General features: G+C 43.3%; 1 protein-coding gene across 2 annotated transcripts in view; it reads left to right on the forward strand.

Annotated features, from left to right (window-relative positions):
• The window catches only part of LOC130482733 (ligand-dependent nuclear receptor corepressor-like protein), a 69,664-nt gene that overhangs the window by 19,418 nt on the left and 30,947 nt on the right, over positions 1-19,299 (forward strand). For both annotated transcript variants that reach the window (XM_056855571.1, XM_056855572.1), the window contains exons 2-4: positions 4,927-4,992; positions 10,480-10,559; positions 10,779-10,908. In XM_056855571.1, coding sequence (XP_056711549.1) covers positions 4,927-4,992; positions 10,480-10,559; positions 10,779-10,908 — 276 coding nt within the window. The remainder of the gene's footprint in view (positions 1-4,926; positions 4,993-10,479; positions 10,560-10,778; positions 10,909-19,299) is intronic.

Consider the following 19,299-nt stretch of genomic DNA (forward strand, 5'->3'; position numbering starts at 1 on the left):
TGATTCCAGTGAATAAGCAAATTGAAAACTGAGTTTAGTTCTTGTCCCTGAGAAACAAAGGAACAGTAAGGAAAAAAATAGAGACACTGATGAAAAATATGTTTTAAATCTGGGAAGGATGTTTTTAACGTCATAGGAGATTCCACAGGTATATTATCAACTTGTATATTGGGTTGGGAAGAGTATTTAGCAATCATTTCTGAATATTAAAGCTAGACAATTTGTAAATAAAATGCAACTGAGGAGAGTTGTTTCTGCTTCCTTCGTTTTCATTCATTGCCCAGAAAGTAGTTAACATATGGAGACATTGTACTTTACTCATTTTATCTCTAGGATTTCTTATTTTAAGTCTGATTAGTCTGTTGGGGCATAGCTTAGTAAGTGGACTGATTGGGGCAAAGATGGCAATTGATTGGTCTTAAATTCATCATCTATACCAGGGGTATTGAACACATTTGTTACGAGGGCCAGATATGACATAAATGTCACTCGGTTGGGCTGGGCCATGATTTGTCAGCCCAGATCAGGAGTGGGGTGGGGGGTGGCTGCCTCTGATGGCAAGCCCACAGTGGGCTCACCAGCCCAGATTGAGAGTGTGTGTGTGGGGGGGGGCTGCCTAAATTGAGAGCGTGCAGGGGGCTCCCTCACCCAGATTGGGACTGAGGAGGTGGCTGGCTCGCAGGCTGGATGAGAGCTTTCAGGGGGCCGGATCCAGGCCACAGGCTGTATGTTTGACATGCCTGATTTATTTTCTACTAGCCAAGTCAACCAAATCTGAGGATGCTTAAATCTGAAGATTATACCCATGAAGAGCAAAGATGAATCTTTCAACAAACATTTAAAAAGCTCCAGATTTGCAGAAAAATCTGAAATCTAAAAATAAACCCCACCATGGGAGTTATAAGCCCCCCAAATTATAAAAGGATCACCTGCAGCTTTAAGAAAATGCCTTCAATAGCTGTTGCTAGGTGACAACAACAGGCTTGTTTTCTGTGTGTAAAAGGCAGGGGAAGGGGGATGGTCCCTTTCTGGGACTATTTTGGCCTTTCATGGAGAACTCATTGGGGCCAGGACTGGCAGGAACCACTGGGCGACTTGATACCATGCAACTTGCATGACTCACCCAGGCCCAGCTAATTGCTACTGTTCAGCAGTAGCCACCCTACAAATGCCAGTGCGGCGTAGTGATTACAGTTTCAGACTAGGACTTTCCCTTTCTGACCTGGAAACTCACTGGGTGACCAGTTACATAATCTCAGCCTAACTTAACTCACAGACTGGGTCAAGGTTGAGCACATTAAGGGCACCTGATGCCTCCTAGTGGGCTAATACCCTCCTACCTGGGCCAACCACCCCTCTGACAGAAGGGCTGTCTGGCAAGATGAGGGACGCAGCGCCTGGTCCTCCCAAGACTTGCCTGAGGCACGGAAAGCAGCACCCAGCCAATTGTTTAGGCAGGCTGCCTTTTCCTTCCTCTTTCCAACCCCTTTTTGGAAGGGAGGGGCAGAGTCAGGCAGACTGCCTCTTCCTCTTTCCCTCTTTGTAGGTGGGGCTAGGGTGGACTGGGGAGAGAGCCTTTCCCAGAGTTTTCCACTCTGTGTCCTCCGTGCCCTCATAGGATTGTTCTGAGTATAAAATGGAGAAGAGAATGAAGTAAATTGCTCTGAGTCTCCGTTGTGGAGAAAGGTGGGTTATAAATGAAGTAAATAAATAATAAATGCAGCTAAACATGGAGGGGTAGACAAAAGGTTGCTGGGTGGGTGGGGAAAGAGAAGGAAAGAGAGAAGGTTTAGGACAGTGGTTCCCAATCTGTGGGTCGCGACCCCCAAGGGGGTCTCGAAGTGTTTTCTGGGGGGTCGTCGCCACATTATTTTTACTTGTAATTATTTTTATTAAAAATTTCACATGGAGGCAAATCCAAGGCCAAACCTCCCGTGCCTAAATGGCGAAAGTCCAGCCAAACTTGTTCCCCACACGGGCGGCGTTGCTCTCCCCCCCACCCCGCCTCCCCTCCCGGCGAGCGGAGCCGCTCCCGCTTCTGGCGGCACTGAGAGGAAAATTCGGACCGAAACCTTCTCCTCCTCGCTGCCGCCGCCAAAGTTTCCCCAGCCAGCAAAGCAGGTCTGGAGGAGACGCCTCACGTGTGCGCTTACCCGCCGGAGGCTAGTCTGCCATGACTTATTCTTGAGAAGCCCATGCTGGCTCTTAGTGATCAGATCCATCCTTTCTAAATGCTCAAGGACTGACTGTTTGATTTGTTCAAAAACTTTTCCCGGTATAGAAGTCAAGCTGATGGGTCGGTAGTTACCCGGATCCTCCTTTTCCCCCTTCTTGAAGATGGGTGCCAGTCTTCTGGCACCTCACCTGTTCTCCAAGAATTCTCAAAAATCGCTAATTATATTCTTATAAATAGTCTTATAAAAAGTTTTGTAGGAATGTTTTATGAAAAATTGCTGACTCAATTCTGGTGTGCTATGTATCAATCATATCCAAATATCACCATGCTCGCCTTTCGAGTTTTAATTCCATTTGCCTCTACATATCTCTGCGAGAGTGGATTTTCAACGCTTCTTCATATCAAAACAAAGGCAAGAAACAGACTAAATGTTGAGGATGACATGAGGTTGGCTTTAACAAACACTCAGCCACGAATTTTGAAGCTTGGTTACCCAGATGCAAGCACCACCATAGCATTAAATATTAATTATTTAATGAAATTAGTTAATTAAATATTATGTTGGAATTATATTCTGAAAAATCTATTTTTAATGTGTTTTCTTTATCTTATTGAAAATGTCATTTTATGGCTTATGCAAATGTAGGATCCCTGTGGCACAGAGTGTTAAGCTGCAGTACTGCAGTCAAAAGCTCTGCTCACGACCTGAGTTCGATCCGGACGGAAGTTGGTTTCAGGTAGCCGGCTCAAGGTTGACTCAGCCTTCCATCCTTCCGAGGTCGGTAAAATGAGGACCCAGCTTGCTGGGGGTAAAGGGAAGACGACTGGGGAAGGCACTGGCAAACCACCCCACAAACAAAGTCTGCCTTGGAAATGTCAGGATGTGACATCACCCCATGGGTCAGGAATGACCCGGTGCTTGCACAGGGGACCTTTACCTTAAATGTGGCAGGGGTCGCAGGTTACTTGGCAATTGTAAAAGGGGGTTGCGACTCGAGAAAGGTTGGGAACCACTGGTTTAGGATATGGGAGCTGCCATGTAGAGGGAAAGAGGGAATAGTGTGGAGAAGCTAAGAGAGTGAATTTGCAAGTCCTTTCAGGTTCCCCTCTGCAACTGGGCCATAATTTTGCCTGGGGTAGGGTGGGACGGAAACTGAAGATGGGGAGAAGATAAAGGTAGCTGGTGGATGGGAAGGAGAGGAGGCAGAAAAGGGGGAGGGGCTATGGGAGCCTTCAAGGAAGTGTAAGAGGAAATAGTGGGGGAGAGGAAAATTCACCCCTCAAGTATTTTTCTCTTTCCCAGGGAGGGACCGTAGCTCAGCGGTAGATTATCTGCTTGGCATGCAGAAGGTCCCAGGTTCAATCTCCAGCATCTCCCGTTGATAGGACCAGGTGGTAGGTGATGTCAAAGTCAACTGCCTGAAACCCTGGAGAGCTGCTGCCAGTCTGAGTAGACAATAGTGACCTTGCTAGACCAATAGTCTGATTCAGTATAGGGCAGATGTGTTCCACATTGTGGGTTCCTGCTTATATATTATTAACAGTCAAGTCACCCATATCTGAGGACACTTAAATCCAGTGTTGAGAGCTCTGAATGGACAAGACAGATTTTCCTGCAAACCTGAACAGCGCCTCAGGTTTGTAGAAAAATCTGAAATCTTAAAAAACACATTGGGAGGGTATTCAAAAAACCCCAAATGTTGAAAGGAGTGCCTGATGCTTAAGGAATGGACTCCCTCAGTGGCTGTTGATAGGCAACTACTGCATTCTACACTTGGTTTCTGTCAGTAAAAGGCTAAAGGGCAGGACCCTTTGCAGTACTGTTTTGGCCTTTGAGGAAGGACTCATCGAGTCCAGGTCTGGCAGCAACCACAACTTCATACAGTGAGAATTCCACTACTTACTCAGGCCCAGCTGCTTGCTAATGTTCAACAGAATCCACCCCACAAAAGTCAGTATGGTGCAGTGGTTAGAGTTTCAGACTAGGATCTAGAAGACCCAGGTTTGAATTCCCACTGTGCCGTGGAAGCTCACTGGGCCAGTCACATACTTTCAGCCTTACTTCACAGGTTGTTGTGAGGATAAAAAGGAAGAGATGAGAGTGATGTAAGCTGCTTTGGTTCCCACTGTGGAGAAAGGCAAGGTGTAAATGAATAATAAATATAGTTGAAGATGGGAGGCAGATAAAAAGTAGGTTGTTGAATGGCTGAGAAGGAGAGATTGAGGCAGGGAAAGGGGAAAATATATGGGGTTGCTGGGAGGAGGGAAAGGGAGAATAATGTGGGGAGGGAGATACAGGGGAAAGTGATGCCCTACTCAAGTCCTTGAGGGTTCCCTACCATGTAGGGCCTGTCCCAGTGGCCGCACCACAAAACTGGGTCATAGTTTTCCTAGGTAGAGGCTGAGGGGGTGGAGAGAGCTGAAGACAGTCACATAAAGGTAGGTTGGCTGTTTGATGGGAAGGAGAGAAGGAACAGAAAAGGGGAGAGGCTTGGGAGCTTTTAGGGAAAGGAAAGAAAGAAATAGTGAAGGAGGGGGAATGAGGTGCCCCCCCCACAAGTCCTTGCAGGTGCTCACTTGTCTTCTACTGATATTGAAATGTCCAGTAGGTAAGAGGGCTGAACTTTTCTATATTGTACCTGTAAACATTTTAAACTGTTAAATATGTTATACGACTTGAAGCTGTGGTTTTAATGAATCATTTTGTGGTAAACTGCGTTGTAAAATGTTGTAATTTTTATTTTTGTTAGGTTTTGAAAGTATTTTAGAAGGGCTTTATGGACCAAGGCTACGAAGAGACCTCAGTTTATTTGAAGGTAAATCATTGTTTGTAATGCATCGATATATTCTTAATTATGCAACACTAAAGCATTTATTGGAAATTAGAGATAGAATAGAATAGAAATTTTATTACAGTCAATGACCAGCACAAGTAAAATAGGTAAGTTACCAATTTACAGTTGTCTAAAAAAACATCTGAATAAAACGTGCTGGTTCAATAGTATAATGAATGAACTACCTGGTAAGAAAAGGAGAGCACATGTAATATAACTGTTTGCCTTCATTTTCAAAACTGCTGGTTAGCACAGCCTCTCCTCCGTCATATGTCAATTGCAGCGGCACAGAATCTAGCAACTGAATACGTTATATCTGAGTTGACATCCATTAGCAGGGATGACATATGGAACTGTTCATACTGGCTGGGAGATTTATGAATTAGTGCTGAGATGAACCTTTCTCTGATAGCAGTATAATATTGACAATGGGAAAAGAACATGTTCAAGGGTTTCTATATATCCAGAACCACGGGCATTTTCTCTCCTCATATGGCATCTTCCTGTAGCGGCCTTCCTGGATGGCTGATGGGAGGGCTTGGCATCTGGCCAGGGTGAAAGCTCTTCGATGTTGGAAATTAGAGATAGATTTTACTTGTGTTTCATTCTGTATGCTATCTTGAATGCTCTTTTATGACAGACTCCTCTTTGTTTGTTTCCCATCAGTACTTTTTCAAGAATTTTCAGCAGATTTTTAACTGATGACCGAGAAAAAATGCCAAAACATGTTTGTCTTGAGTCTCGGGTTCACACATTCTCTTCTTTCCTAACTTGCTGGCATTCCCTCACTCTCTTTCTATTTGGGGACAAACCATGGTTTGCCATTATATCCAGCTGTTCCTGCTTTGCATGATTTGATCATGGATTCCAGTTCTGGTTTGGAGGGCACGCAATCTACCATTAGCCAGTTCAAAGGTCGTGTCATACTGTGGTTCTCCACAAAAGGGAGAAAAAGATTGTGAGCCAAGGCTCACTCATGGACAATGAGAAGTAAGTCTTAGTTAAACACTGAGTGTCCCTAGGTATTTTCCTGTTTTGGAACAATATGCCCAAAGGATTTGTTCTTTGGCAGTAATCTTATAAAATGACAGAACCTTAGCTGTCTGCTAAGATCCATTTTGAACTAATTAAGCATCAGAACAGTATAACTATATACTATCAAAGCTGAGGAAAGCAGCTTTTCGTAATCCTGTGCAAATGTTTTCTATAGTATGATACATTTTGTTTTACATTGTTCAATTAAACAACAACCTTACAGCTAGCATAATGGGTGCCAGTTTAAACAGTGAGCAAAATCAAGAAGTAAAATCTTTTCCTGGACTCCAAATTGCCAGAATGGGATCACATCTTTGAATGTTCCCTATGAGGGAAATAGAAATTAATGTGTTAAGAAAATAGCTTTTGTCACATGGGGTGACAAAATGACTTCCAGTGCAATCCTAAACAATAGAATCTAATTCAGTTACAGACAATGAGCTTTGAAGGTTATAACTCAGTTTAAGACTTTATTGTGAGCCACACAATTTTGGATATTGGAGGTTTTTTATGTATAATTAGGATGACACTATATTCTGTTAGTTGAAATTTTAACTCAAGAATTACCTTGGTTGGAAAGAATTAGTATATGATGGGTTGAATGGATAGTTCCTATACCCAGTGAAGGAGACCTTTTTTAGAATCTTGGGTGATGAAAAGGAGCAGTTGGGAGTTTAGAGATGACAGTTGAAGGACTAACAGTTGGAAAGTATACTAGCTCAGGCTGAAGAGAACTGTGGTAAAGTCGGGGGGGGGGGCTTAGAAAGGTGGTGTTATTGTTAAAAGATGGTACAGACCAGAAAAAAGTTACGCCGAAGAAGAGTTTAAAAGTTTTGAGTATTGAGATTTCTTACAATGAATCAAGGTGGTTGAATATCTGGGGCAGAGAAGTCTTGTGGTAGTATTAGAACAAACCTGCTTGTTCATGTTGCTAAAACATATTGATACAGTAAGATGTTTGAATATTCTGTATTTTCCACTTTCATAACTGTTTTTAAAGAAACGTTACTTTTACAGTACCATGTTGTCAAAGAGCTCCCCAACCTGTCTCCACCAGTTGGAGGCTGCTTTGGTTTGGTCAAAGGTTTTCCAAAAGACAAAACCTTGAACTCCAGGCTTTCGCCCCAAGTCCAAGGAGTAGCTGCCACCAGCCCTTTCAAAAGGTTGAGCTCCAGGGGGAAGATAAGGGCAATCCTCTCCCAACTCACTCCAAAATTAAGTGCAACGCTTACCCTGCAAGGTAAAGGCCTGCCAGGGAAAGATTACACTCCTAAAAATATCTTAGGTTTTTGGTAGGTGGTTTTTACACTCAAACAAGGCACTTAGAATTTAGGCTTGGAATCCCAAAATCACAGACACAAGCCATTTAAAGGCTAACAATTTATTTATAAGATTCAAGCTGGTTTACAGGAAAGAAAAGTCATGAAGTGTTAAGCAAGAAAACAATAAACTATTTAGCATAACTAGCTAATACATTCAAAAACCTTTTTGGTTCAAAAGGATTGGCAAAGGTTTCTTGCATCAGGTTTATAGTTACCAACTTCCAAAGATGCTTCCAGCATTCAAGAGTTTCAAAAGGTTGTCCAAAGGTTTCCCCAAGCAGGTCAGCTTGACCAGAGTTTCCCCGTAGGGCCAAAATCAAATGGGTTGTGATGCAGCCAGCACAGCTCTCCTGCTGTACCCCCAAAGCATGCATAGTTTTCTCAAGGGTTGGTTTGTCCTTATATTCGTTTTCTCAGTGGCATGAGCTCATAGAGGCCAATTGAGAAAACGCAAGCACTTAGCTGTTAATTAATCGCTTGATCAGAATTGCTGACTCACTCAGAGATGTGTTCAGGTGAGGAAGCCTGCAGAACTACCTGCACCTGGACATTGTCATGATGGCTGACCATTTAATTACCATGGCAATGCACGGCCTTGCATTCCAAAAAGGGGAGAGGTTAACTAGCACCAGCTGGGGCTTACTCCCTCCACAGAAGCAGTTTTCAAAAGGAAACTTATTTTTCTGGTCTAAAATCCCAATAACACAAAATTCATAGGCCTCCCAGGCCTGAACCAAAAGAAATAATACAATCCAAGAAATTGAGAGGTCTCAACTTCTTGACACATGTTAACCTCTCATGCCTATTAGCCCTTTGCCATGAACAGGGCAGGAAGTGGTTTATCATTAAACTGGGACTTCACTATTACTTTTGATAAAGCTGATGATGCACATCGAAGGGAGCATTTTATAGAATGCAGTGGCAGCAGAAAAGTGGTACAAGTAGCTGGTACCATAGGGGTCTGTGAAACACCCTACCCGGATTTGCTACCAAAGCTAAATAAGCAGTTCTAGAATATGGTGCTGCAGGCCATTATACCATGCATAGTGGTCTTCTGTGCAAGGACATTTTTTTTCATGGGGGAGCATCATATATCCAATGCCAAGTCATAGATTATATGCTCACTACATCCACAAAATGGAGCTAAGGACAGATGGGGGGATTTCTCTACAACCTTGAAAGAATTCCCAGGTTTGCAGAAAAAATTAAAAAGTACACTGAATAATTAAAATCCCCCAAAATAATAGAAATACCACTTATACCTTTAAGAGAAGAATGCACACTGAGCTCTTAGTATCCATCTTGGGGTTGCTAGGTAGCCACAACAATATTGGTATGCCTTTCAAGCTTTGGTTTCTGTAAAACAAAACTAGGGAGCAGGGTGAACTGAGAGGTCGGAAAAGCCGTGGAAAAAGTCCCACCCACCCCCTGTCATGATGGAGGAAGATTTGCTGGGCCCAGCAGCTTGGGCCTACTAGTGGTCACCTAGTACAGCCTGATCCTGCTAGTGGTCACCGCACAACTTTTGCAACTTGGCCAAACTTTTCCTGGGGAGAGGCTGCCAGACAGAGGCAGGGAGGAAAGGCAGAAGACAGCAGGGGGCAGCTAAAGGTGTTTTGGCTATTGGGTAGGGAGAAGGAAGTAGGAAAGTAGGAGATGCTGTGAGGGTTGCTGGGGGAGGAGGATACAGGGGAAAATGAGGTCCCTCTGCAAGCCATTGTGGGTCCTCCTCTTGTTCAAATCTAATCTTGAGTGGTATAATGTAGGAGAAATATAACCACATGATTCTGCTATTGCTTGTTTGAATCAAGTTAAACATGTTTTGGACTCTTTAATCAAAATCAATGAGATGTCCATTGTATGTAATGAGATCTCAAAAATGCAACTCTATAGTATCACTATATCCAATAGTCAAAGGTAAACCCTTGTGCAGATTGCTTTATCTGTACAACTAGGCTAGCCACAGCTGTTACTTAGGGTTCTACAAATTTGGCGTAACCACAAAGGTCTACAGAAAAATCTTAGCTTTAAGAAAATGGGGTAACCATCCTTACCCACAAATTAATAGCAACTTGTTGGTATGCACAGATGTTATAAAAACCAATGCACAGGAGTTCAGGAAGAAATCCAAAATGGCATGTGAAAAATCAACGGTGGCAAGGACAAGCTGTGGAAGCAGCTGAGGCAGCAAGCAGGAGGGTGGGTTGAGACAAGGGTGTATGTGTGTAGAAATGGTATCCCCTTTCTCACAGTTCTCCCTCTTGTTTAGTGCTATTAGAGCTGTGCTGTTGCTATACATTATGGCGTGATGTACTGGTTCACTGGGAATTCTGACACTTTATTCAGAGTGGTGAATCCATAATTAAATATGCCTGTACCATGACAGAGAACATTGACTTAGATTCCCTATTCTGGTGCTTTCTTAGTTCTGTATAGCCCACAGGTGCTGCAGTTTATTGTAAGGAGCCTCATACTATTTTCCCTATTTCTTCTGATGGAAAAATGAGGACAACTTTAATCTGTGGAGGAGACCTATTGAGATACTTTTACTCTCCTCTGGGGATCTAACTCAAGCAGTAGTTTTTCAGGAAATTTCAGCAGCCTGTCTGAGCGTAATGGCTGTTGCTCCTTTGAGCAGAACGACAGTCTTTATCAAACCTTTATCCCAGTTACTTTCAAAGATCAGGCGTGTCAAGAGCTACTGTAGTTGGAGGAAGGCTTTGCTGAGCAGAGTCATAGGATAGAGGCCCATTGCTTTGCAAAAGTAACTGCAAGATTTCATAATGGTATGAGGGGGCGAGTGTGTGACCTCAGGGGAAAATTTTCTAAGAGGTGGGAAGAAAAGATGGAAATTTATAAAATTATGTACTGTAGGGAATAAACGAACAGAGAGAAAGAAACTTCCTTATAAGACTAGAATGGGATCACACACATTTTTAAACATCTTTTTTTTGTATTATGCATATGCAAACTAATTCAGTCTAAAATTTTCTGTTCCAAAGGGTGGTTAAACAATAGTGTTTAATTACAGAATTATCTATAGTGCAGTGAACTATAAGCTGCTTTAACAATGTATTTTTACAATTTGCATTTGAAACATGTTTTACCCTAGACTGTGAACCAGAAGAAGTGACTGACTGGTCTATGGATGAAAAATGTTCCTTTTGTAATTTACATAAAGAAACAGTCAGTGTAAGTATTTGTGCCATAAATTGTTTAAAAATATTTTATAAATAATATTTTCAGTTTCTTTCTTTCTTTCATCTTAAAGTCTGTAAAGAATTGTTGCAAATTAAATTTGTGAAGGAGATACAAATCTAAATATTATTTATAACATTTATAAAAAAAAAATTGGATCCCCTAAATCATCTTCAATCTTTAGATCTGTTGGGTTATTTTTCTCCTTTTTAGGAACATACAACAGTCATTGGTTCTTTGCAGTCAACCCCTACAGAGGAACTGTCATCTCAGGGCCAGTTCAACACTGACAAAATTGAATGCCAAGCAGAGAATTACCTAAATGCACTCTTTCGCAAGAAAGGTACTATTATTTATTTAGTTTGGTGACATTGTTGTATAATGTCATTTTTTTAAAGCATCCCTTTAAAACTCATGCCTTTTAACTCATGGTTTTCATGATGCAGTTGTGTTTATTGAAATAATTTTTAGTATTTTATCCCTCTCTTATTCCCTGCTTGAGTGTTTGAGAACTCTTTATGTTCTGTTGTAAGTCTATTTGTCCATCTTAAACTTATTTCCTAGATTATTTTAATAGTTAAATGGTCTTTTTCTGTTGTTAAACTGTTCAGATAATAGTGTTTTATGGTAAAACTACTTTTAGGGTAAATGAATAACTTTGCCAAGGTTTGTTAATGGATATTCTAAATTTTCTGTATTGTTGAAACCAAACAATAGTAGTGATTGTGTCTTTGTTTATTTCAATAACATAATTCTCTTGGTGATTGGGTTCTCCTCTGATTAGGGACCAGAGGAATACAGTGGATTGAGAGTTTCTTTTGGATGCAGGAGACCTAGGTTCAGTTCCCCATTTAGCAAGTTCAATCAAAATGCTAGTTACGACCAAAAGCTTAAAGTGGCTTAGATACATTAGGTATATTTGCAAAATGTCCCCATACGAACCTGTGAGATACTTTTGTCCTATTAGGGAAGTCCTTCTTAAAAGGTTATCTCACTGCAAACCTAAGACCTGCTTTACTGGATTAGACCATGCATCCATCTAGTTCACCAATCTTTTTCTAAAAAATGTCTAGCTAGTTGTTCATCTTTTGTTGTTTTTCCCCCCAGCTGCAGCTGCATTATTACTGAAAATATTCCGTTTAGGTCCAAATGGCAATTAACAAGTTCCATAAATTATTCCTATATTTATTCTGTCCTGTTTATTTTACTGTAGTGGCTATCTCTTCATGCACTGTTCTCCAAAACAAAACTTGGACTTGTAGCCTGGTTTAAACCAAATATATTAAGAAGCAAGGCCTACTGATTTAAATATGTATTATTCCCAGACTTCACATGTGTTGAGGGTTGATGCCTTCGTCCATATCTACAAGATTTCCAAAAGCAATGTAAAACCATTTTGTTTGAGCAGGATTAGGGATTAGCGTGGGTTTTTTTTAGATGTTCCTTGACCTTGATTTATTTTAAGTGTTGTTGTTTCAATACTGGCTTATTACTGGTTTTGTAATAATTTTGTTGTAAACTGCATAAAATGATTCAGGTGGATAGCCATTTTACTGTGTAGTAACAAAACAAAATTTGTGTCCAATAGTACATTTTCAAGTGTATAAGCTTTTGTGAGTCAAAACTCACTTCTTCAGATATAAATATAAATGAAGATCTATCAGCCTTTATATACAGTTCAGAAGTTCAGGGAGAGGAGAGGGGGTGTTACCAAGTAGGGCAGTTGGAGTCCGGATGCAGAGGTACGATGCAAAAAGTAATCAGTTTGATTAGAGCAAGGAAATATGCGTAAAGGTGGGAAATGCAGAATGAGATGAGAATCTATAATGAGATAAGAATCCAGTATCCCTATTCAGCCCCAGTATGTGTGTGTGTGGGGGGGGCTTTTGTCCTGAACCTGTTTAATGAATTTAGCTCTGCAATATCATGTTGTAATCTCCCTTTGAAGCTTCTTTGTAGGTGAACTGCCACTCTTAGGTCAGCAATAGAAGATCCTGGAAGATTAGAATGCGCTCCCATTGGTTTCTGAATATTGTGATTTTAATGTCGGATTTATGTCCATTTATTCTTTAGCATAGGAACTGGCCTGTTTTTCTGATGTAGAGAGTCGAAAGGCATTGTGGACACTTGATGGCATATGTAACATTGGAAGATGAGAAAGTGAATGAAGCTGAGATGGCATGGCTGGTGTTGTTAGGTCCAGTGATTGTTTGAGTGTATATGAGGACAGCTGACTCTGGCTAGTATTTGGATGGGAGACTTCCGAGGAATACCAGGGTCTTGACATAGGCAGGCAATGGCAAACCACCTCCAAACAGCTCTTGCCTTGAAAACCCTACGGGGTCGCCATAAAGTCAGCTATGACTTAATCTTCAAGAAGAAAAAAATGAGGGCAAAGTTGACATCTTGGTTTACACCTGGGGAAAGAGGCGTGTAGGAGTATTAGATGCTCCAGTTCATATGTGGTGGGTGTAGGTTGGTGGAGAAGTTGTCAGGGTAGTCAAGGGCTGTGACTCAGGGCAACAGCCAGAGGCAGCAGTGTCATTGAGCCACCACAAGAAGCAGTTCTTCAACAGAAAACAAATATGATGCCTTCTGTGTTTAGGAGGACAGCCAAGGTGATCTCTTTGCTTTGGGGAAGAAATGCTGTTTCAGTTTCCAAGGTTTTGGTCCCTACACAGGTACAGGAAGAGATTTTCAAGCTCAGGGACATAAGAAGGTCTGTGAATGTAGACATGGTAAGGACACATAGCTCTGATACATTTGCTTGAGATGAGCTCAACTAGACAGTTAGTAGGCAAGGAGTCAACCAAAGCGTGTGCACACTCTCTCTGCCTCTTGCTCTCTCTCTTGCTGTTCCATCCTCAAGACCAGGGGTGTCAAACTCATTTGTTAGGAGGGCCGGATAGGACATAAATGTCACTTGGTCGGGCTGGGTCATGTGCGCATAAATAAATAAATAAGAAAGAAAGAAAGAAAGCGAGGGAGGGAGAGAAAGAAAGAAAGAGAAAGAAAGAAAAGGAGGAAGAGAGAGACAAAAAGGGAGGTAGAGAGAAAGAGAAAGAAAGAAAAGGAGGGAGGGAGACAGAGAAAGAAAGACTGGGAAACAGCCTCCTCCTTCAACCCTGGCCGCACTAGCGGCCCCACACCTGGGCAAAAGCTTCCCCCTTCATCCCCAGCTGCACCAGCGGCCCTGCAACCTGACATGACCGGGAAAGGGCCTCCTTCCCACCCCCGCCCTTGCGGACCGGCGCGACCAGGAAATCCCCCACCCCGGCCTCACCACTGGCCTCGCGGCCCGGCACAACCAGGAAAGGGCCTCCACCCCTGGCCTCATGGCCCAGCGCAACCTGGAAAGGGCCTCCCCCTGCACCCCCAGCCACGCCAGCAGCCTCTTGGCCCGGCACGACCGGGAAAGGGCCCCCGGCCTCGCGTCCCGGAGCAACCGGCAAAGGGCCTCCCCCTTAACCCCCGGGCTTGCCTGCAGCCTCACGGCCTGGCACAACCGAGAAAGGGCCTCCCCCCCACCCCCACCCGCCTCTGAATTTGGAGGAAGGTGTGGGATAAACATTCATGGCATCTAACACAGTATTGTTCATGTGAGAATTAGCATGATGCTCTGACTAAAGTGTTAGGCAGTCAGTCTAGGAGTCAGCACAAGAGGTATTACTTCGCGAAATAATTATAAGCACAGCTGCTCTCCTTCTCCCCAAGCTCCGTAACTTTAATCCTTTGGGCACGTCAGGTTTTCACTTACCTCCTCTTCTGTTTTCCTCTCCTAGGAAATTTGAAGAGATCCTGTTACGTGGATCTGAAACTGGTTGACAGATTGTACCCAAAGAGTGCTTATTAATGTTCCTCATCCACTTGGAGAGGAGTGACTAGTGGAGTGCCTCAGGGATCTGTCCTGGGCCCTGAGTTGTTCAACATCTTTATAAATGATTTGGATGAAGGAATAGAGGGGATGCTTATTAAATTTGCAGATGATACTAAATTGGGAGGGGTAGCAAATACAGTAGAAGACAGAGCCAGGATACAGGATGATCTTGACAGGCTGGAGAATTGGGCTAAAATTAATAAAATGCATTTCAACAGAATCATAGAATCATAGAGTTGGAAGGGACCACCAGGGCCATCAAGTCCAACCCCCTGCATAATGCAGGAAATTCACAACTACCTCCCCCCTCCACACCCCTAGTGACCAGAAGATGGCCAAGATGCCCTCCCTCTCATCATCTGCCTAAGGTCACAGAATCAGCATTGCTGACAGATGGCCATCTAACCTCTTCTTAAAAACCTCCAGGGAAGGAGAGCTTACCACCTCCCGAGGAAGCCTGTTCCACTGAGGAACCGCTCTAACCGTTAGAAAATTCTTCCTAATGTCTAGACAGAAACTCTTTTGATATAATTTCAACCCGTTGGTTCTGGTCCGACCTTCTCAACAACTCGGCACCCTCCTCTATATGACAGCCCTTCAAGTACTTGAACATGGTTATCATATCCCCTCTCAGTCTTCTCCTCTTCAGGCTAAACATACCCAGCTCCTTCAACCTTTCCTCAAAGGACTTGGTCTCCAGACCCCTCACCATCTTTGTTGCCCTTCTCTGGACACGTTTCAGCTTGTCTACATCTTTCTTAAATTGTGGTGCCCAAAACTGAACACAGTACTCTAGGTGAGGTCTAACCAGAGAAGAGTAAAGCGATACCATCACTTCGCGTGATCTAGACACTATACTTCTGTTGATGCAGCCCAAGACTGCGTTTGCCTTTTTAGTTACAGCATCACACTGCTGACTCATGCTCATTGTTTGGTCTACTAAGACCCCAAGATCCTTTTCACACACACTACTGCTCAGACAAGTCTACCCCATCCTATAATTATGCATTTGATTTTTCCTACCTAAATGCAGAACTTTACATAAATATAAAGTTCTGCATTTAGGTAGGAAAAATCAAATGCATAATTATAAGATGGGGGAGACTTGTCTGAGCAGTAGCGTGTGCGAAAAGGATCTTGGGGTCTTAGTAGACCAAACACTGAAGAGTCAGCATTGTGATGCGGTAGCTAAAAAGGTAAATGTGATCATGGGCTGTATCAACAGAAGTATAGTGTTCAGATCACGCGAAGTGATGGTATCGCTTTACTCTGCTTTGGTTAAACCTCACCTAGAGTATCGTGTTCAGTTTTGGGCACCGCAATTTAAGAAGGATGTAGATAAGCAGGAACATGTCCAGAGGAAAGCAACACAGATGGTGAGGGGTCTGGAGACCAAGTCCGATGAGGAAAGGTTGGAGGAGCTGGGTATGTTTAGCCTGAAGAGGAGAAGACAGAGGGGATATGATAACCATCTTCAAGTACTTGAAGGGCTGTCATATTGAGGATGGTGCCGAGTTGTTTTCTGTTGCCCCAAAAGGTTGAACCAGAACCAACGGGTTGAAATTAAATCAAAAGAGTTTCCGTCTAGACATTAGGAAGAATTTTCTAACAGAGCGGTTTCTCAGTGGAACAGAGTTCCTCGAGAGGTGGTAAGCTTCCCTGGAGGTTTTAAGCAGAGGCTAGATGGCCAACTGTCAGCAATGCTGATTCTATGATCGTAGGCAGATAATGAGAGGGAGGGCATCTTGACCGTCTTCTGGGCATGGAGTAGGGGTCACTGGGTGTGGGTAGGGGAGGTAGTTGTGAATTTCCTGCATTGTGCAGCGGGCTGGACAAGATGACCCTGGTGGTCTCTTCCAACTCTATGATTATATGTTTCATACGTTATCTAAGATCCTTTACCTGAGGGTACCAGGGAATGAGTTTGGGACCTCCGTGCTAGTTCTCAGATAATCTTGACGTTTATCCATTATTAGACCAGAAGCTTTGTGGCATGAGATTCAGGGAAGTCCCAGGCAATGCTAGCTCTTGCATGCTATTTTCAGATCAGAATCCACTGAAAGTTGGTGGGTTCCTAATCTTCTCCATAGATTAATCTACTCTACCAGAACCTGGGGAACTGATCCAAAATATATTTGGTATAGATCCTAGGCAACAAGTAGGTTATCACTCCAGCTCCATTGCTCTGCAAAGGCAGTTCCACCAAGGACTAGCACAGATGTAACACCTGGGATCTCTTTAACTGGGTTTAAGGGATTAGGAGTGAGTATCAGATTACTCATTCCATCCCCTTACTGCCTTCCCTTTTTGGAATAAATTTCCCTTTGTTTTTCCCCTTCTTAATTACGTGTAAGTTACATTAACTGTAGTAACCAGTTGTCAGTGTTGTTTCTAAAATAACTCTTCTGAACAACATGAAGAAGTTCACCCCAGGTAGAAAATCTGTTGGAGGAGGGATGGAGTGATTCTGCAGCCCAGTTCTGATAACTTAATGGCAGTTAAGAGATCTACAATATTACTTTTGCATCACCTTATAGAAGATATTTTTCAGCTTTCAGTGCATAAGGTTACAAAGGCCTGAGTGATGGTTTACGCCCCTGCTCTCCAGAAAAGGCTTTCACCTGCAGATATGGTATACCCCAGAAAAATAGGCAGTATGATTGAAAAGTTTCCACAGGAACAGCTGCTACCTGGGAACCCAGTAGATATACCAGCTCCAGGAGCGTACTGAGGCCCTGCCTATGACCCATTAAATACAGGTACCTCTAACTCCTTTAACCTGCAGGAGCCACCAGACATCATCTTCACTTGTAAAACTTCAATTTTCATCTATCTAGCCATGTTAGCACCTCCTTGTACTCTTGTTTTTGCGAAGTACTGATGAGGGCTTCAGAGAATATTGCCTTCCTGTGTTGAGAACCTGCTTTTGGGAAATAAGATTTCATTTGAAGAGTTTTTCGTTTGCTATGGGACTTATTTTTGTTGTGTTTAGCTAGAGTAAGTGAAACAACATTAGACCAACTGAATTTATGTTGTGAGTTTTGAACCACGTTATTTCTTCTTCAGGAAAGGATTTTCAGAACAAGACTAAGGTAAAATATGTTCATCTTCGTGGCTTCTGTGCAGTCCCGCATGGGACTGCGCTTGCGCAGGCCAGCCGCGGAGAACTGAGTAGAAAGCTTTTAGGTAGGAGCTTCAGAACGTCTGGAGCGCTCACCCTCCCCTCCGTCCCAGGCCGAGAGCAAGCCGGCTTCCCGCCCAATGGTCATGTGACGGAGGGAGGAGGGGCGCTCACCCCTCAGTTCTCTCTTCGCCGCCGTGGAGAGAGCGCTAGCTTTGTTTCAGAGCGTCTTTTCTGTTACCTCAGAGAAAATTTCTCTTCAGGATTTTATTTCTTTTTTGCCAATATAATCATATTTAACAACTGTGCCAAATGTAGAAATAGTGTGGCACAAAATAATGACTGTTGTTACGTTTGAGAGATTTGTGCTTTTTCTTTTGCTTCAGAAAAGTTTTCTCTTCAGGATTTGTTTTCCTTTTTGCCAATATCGTTTGATGTACCAAATGTGCCAAATATGAAAGGATTATAGCACAAAATAACGATGATTGTTGTTCTGTTTAAGAGACCTATGTCTTTTCTTTCACTTAGAAAGGTCTTCTCTTCAGGATTTGATTTCTTTTCTTTTGTCAATGTGGTTTTATTTAACAAATTTGCCAAATGTACAATAGTATGGTACAAATTAATAATGCTTGTTCTATTTGAAAGACTTGTGTCTTTTCTTCTACCTCAGAAATTTTTTTCTTTCAGCATTTGATGTCTGTTTTGCCAATATCGCTTTCTTTGACAATTCTGCCAAATGCAGAATGAGTATACCACAAATTAATGGTCAGTTTTGTTTCAGATACTTGTTTTAATCTTGTCTCTTTCTCATTTTTACAAGTCATTCAGGCTGTGTTGCTCCAGTTCAAATGTCTGTGAGGAAATCCGGCTTTACTAATGCACTAGGGACTTAGGTTATCCCCACTACGTGTGTGGAAAGAGGTCTCAAACCCAAAGGCTGTGATGACTGGATATGCTGCAGCACTAAGGGTTCCGTCCCCTATGACGTGCATGGATGAGACCTTGAAGTCGACAGGCTCTGAGAAAAGCCACTGTATGGTTGCACTAGGGGCTCAGTGTTCCGTCCCTTACGATGTGCATGGATGAGACCTCGAAGTCGACAGGCTGCGTGGAAAGCCGTTTTACTGTGGTGCTAGAGGCTCTGGCCTCCATGACGTGCATGGATGATGTCTCAACGTCAACAGGCTCTGTTGAAAGCCTGCTAATCTACAGCACTAGGGGAATCAGTCCCCCATGACTTGCAGAGAGGAGGTCTCGAGGTCGAGCAATTCCAAGGAGGTGGGAACACCTACTCCTCAGGGTGTAAAAGCCTCGACGTTGGCTCGCCTCTGACGCACCGGCACAACAGCCACCTGGCTCTTGTCGACGTCATACACCGATTCCTCCTTGGTGCTGAGATGAGCAGGTTCGAGTTTGCCTCCATGCCAACTGTCTGTTGCTGCCGAGGCGGCATCTGTTCGGAGAAGGGGAGGAGTCTCGGCATTGCAGCCCCCCCCCCCGCTTCCCTCGACGTCAGGCATCGCCGTCACTGGTGGGGTAAGCAAGCTTGGGCTGAAGCATTGTCCAGCATGTGGGGAAGGCTTCTCAGCCATGTTCCGTTCCCCCCCCCCTTATGTTCCCTGAGCCTCTCCTTGGGATGCTCCTGCGGGAATGCATATATCCCCATGGGTGTATAGACACTCATCCCCTCTGTGACAAGTGTCTTCCCACCGACCTCGAAGTCAATTTACATGGTC

This window comes from Euleptes europaea, chromosome 9 (assembly GCF_029931775.1).
Source record: "Euleptes europaea isolate rEulEur1 chromosome 9, rEulEur1.hap1, whole genome shotgun sequence".
Lineage (NCBI taxonomy): Eukaryota > Metazoa > Chordata > Lepidosauria > Squamata > Sphaerodactylidae > Euleptes > Euleptes europaea.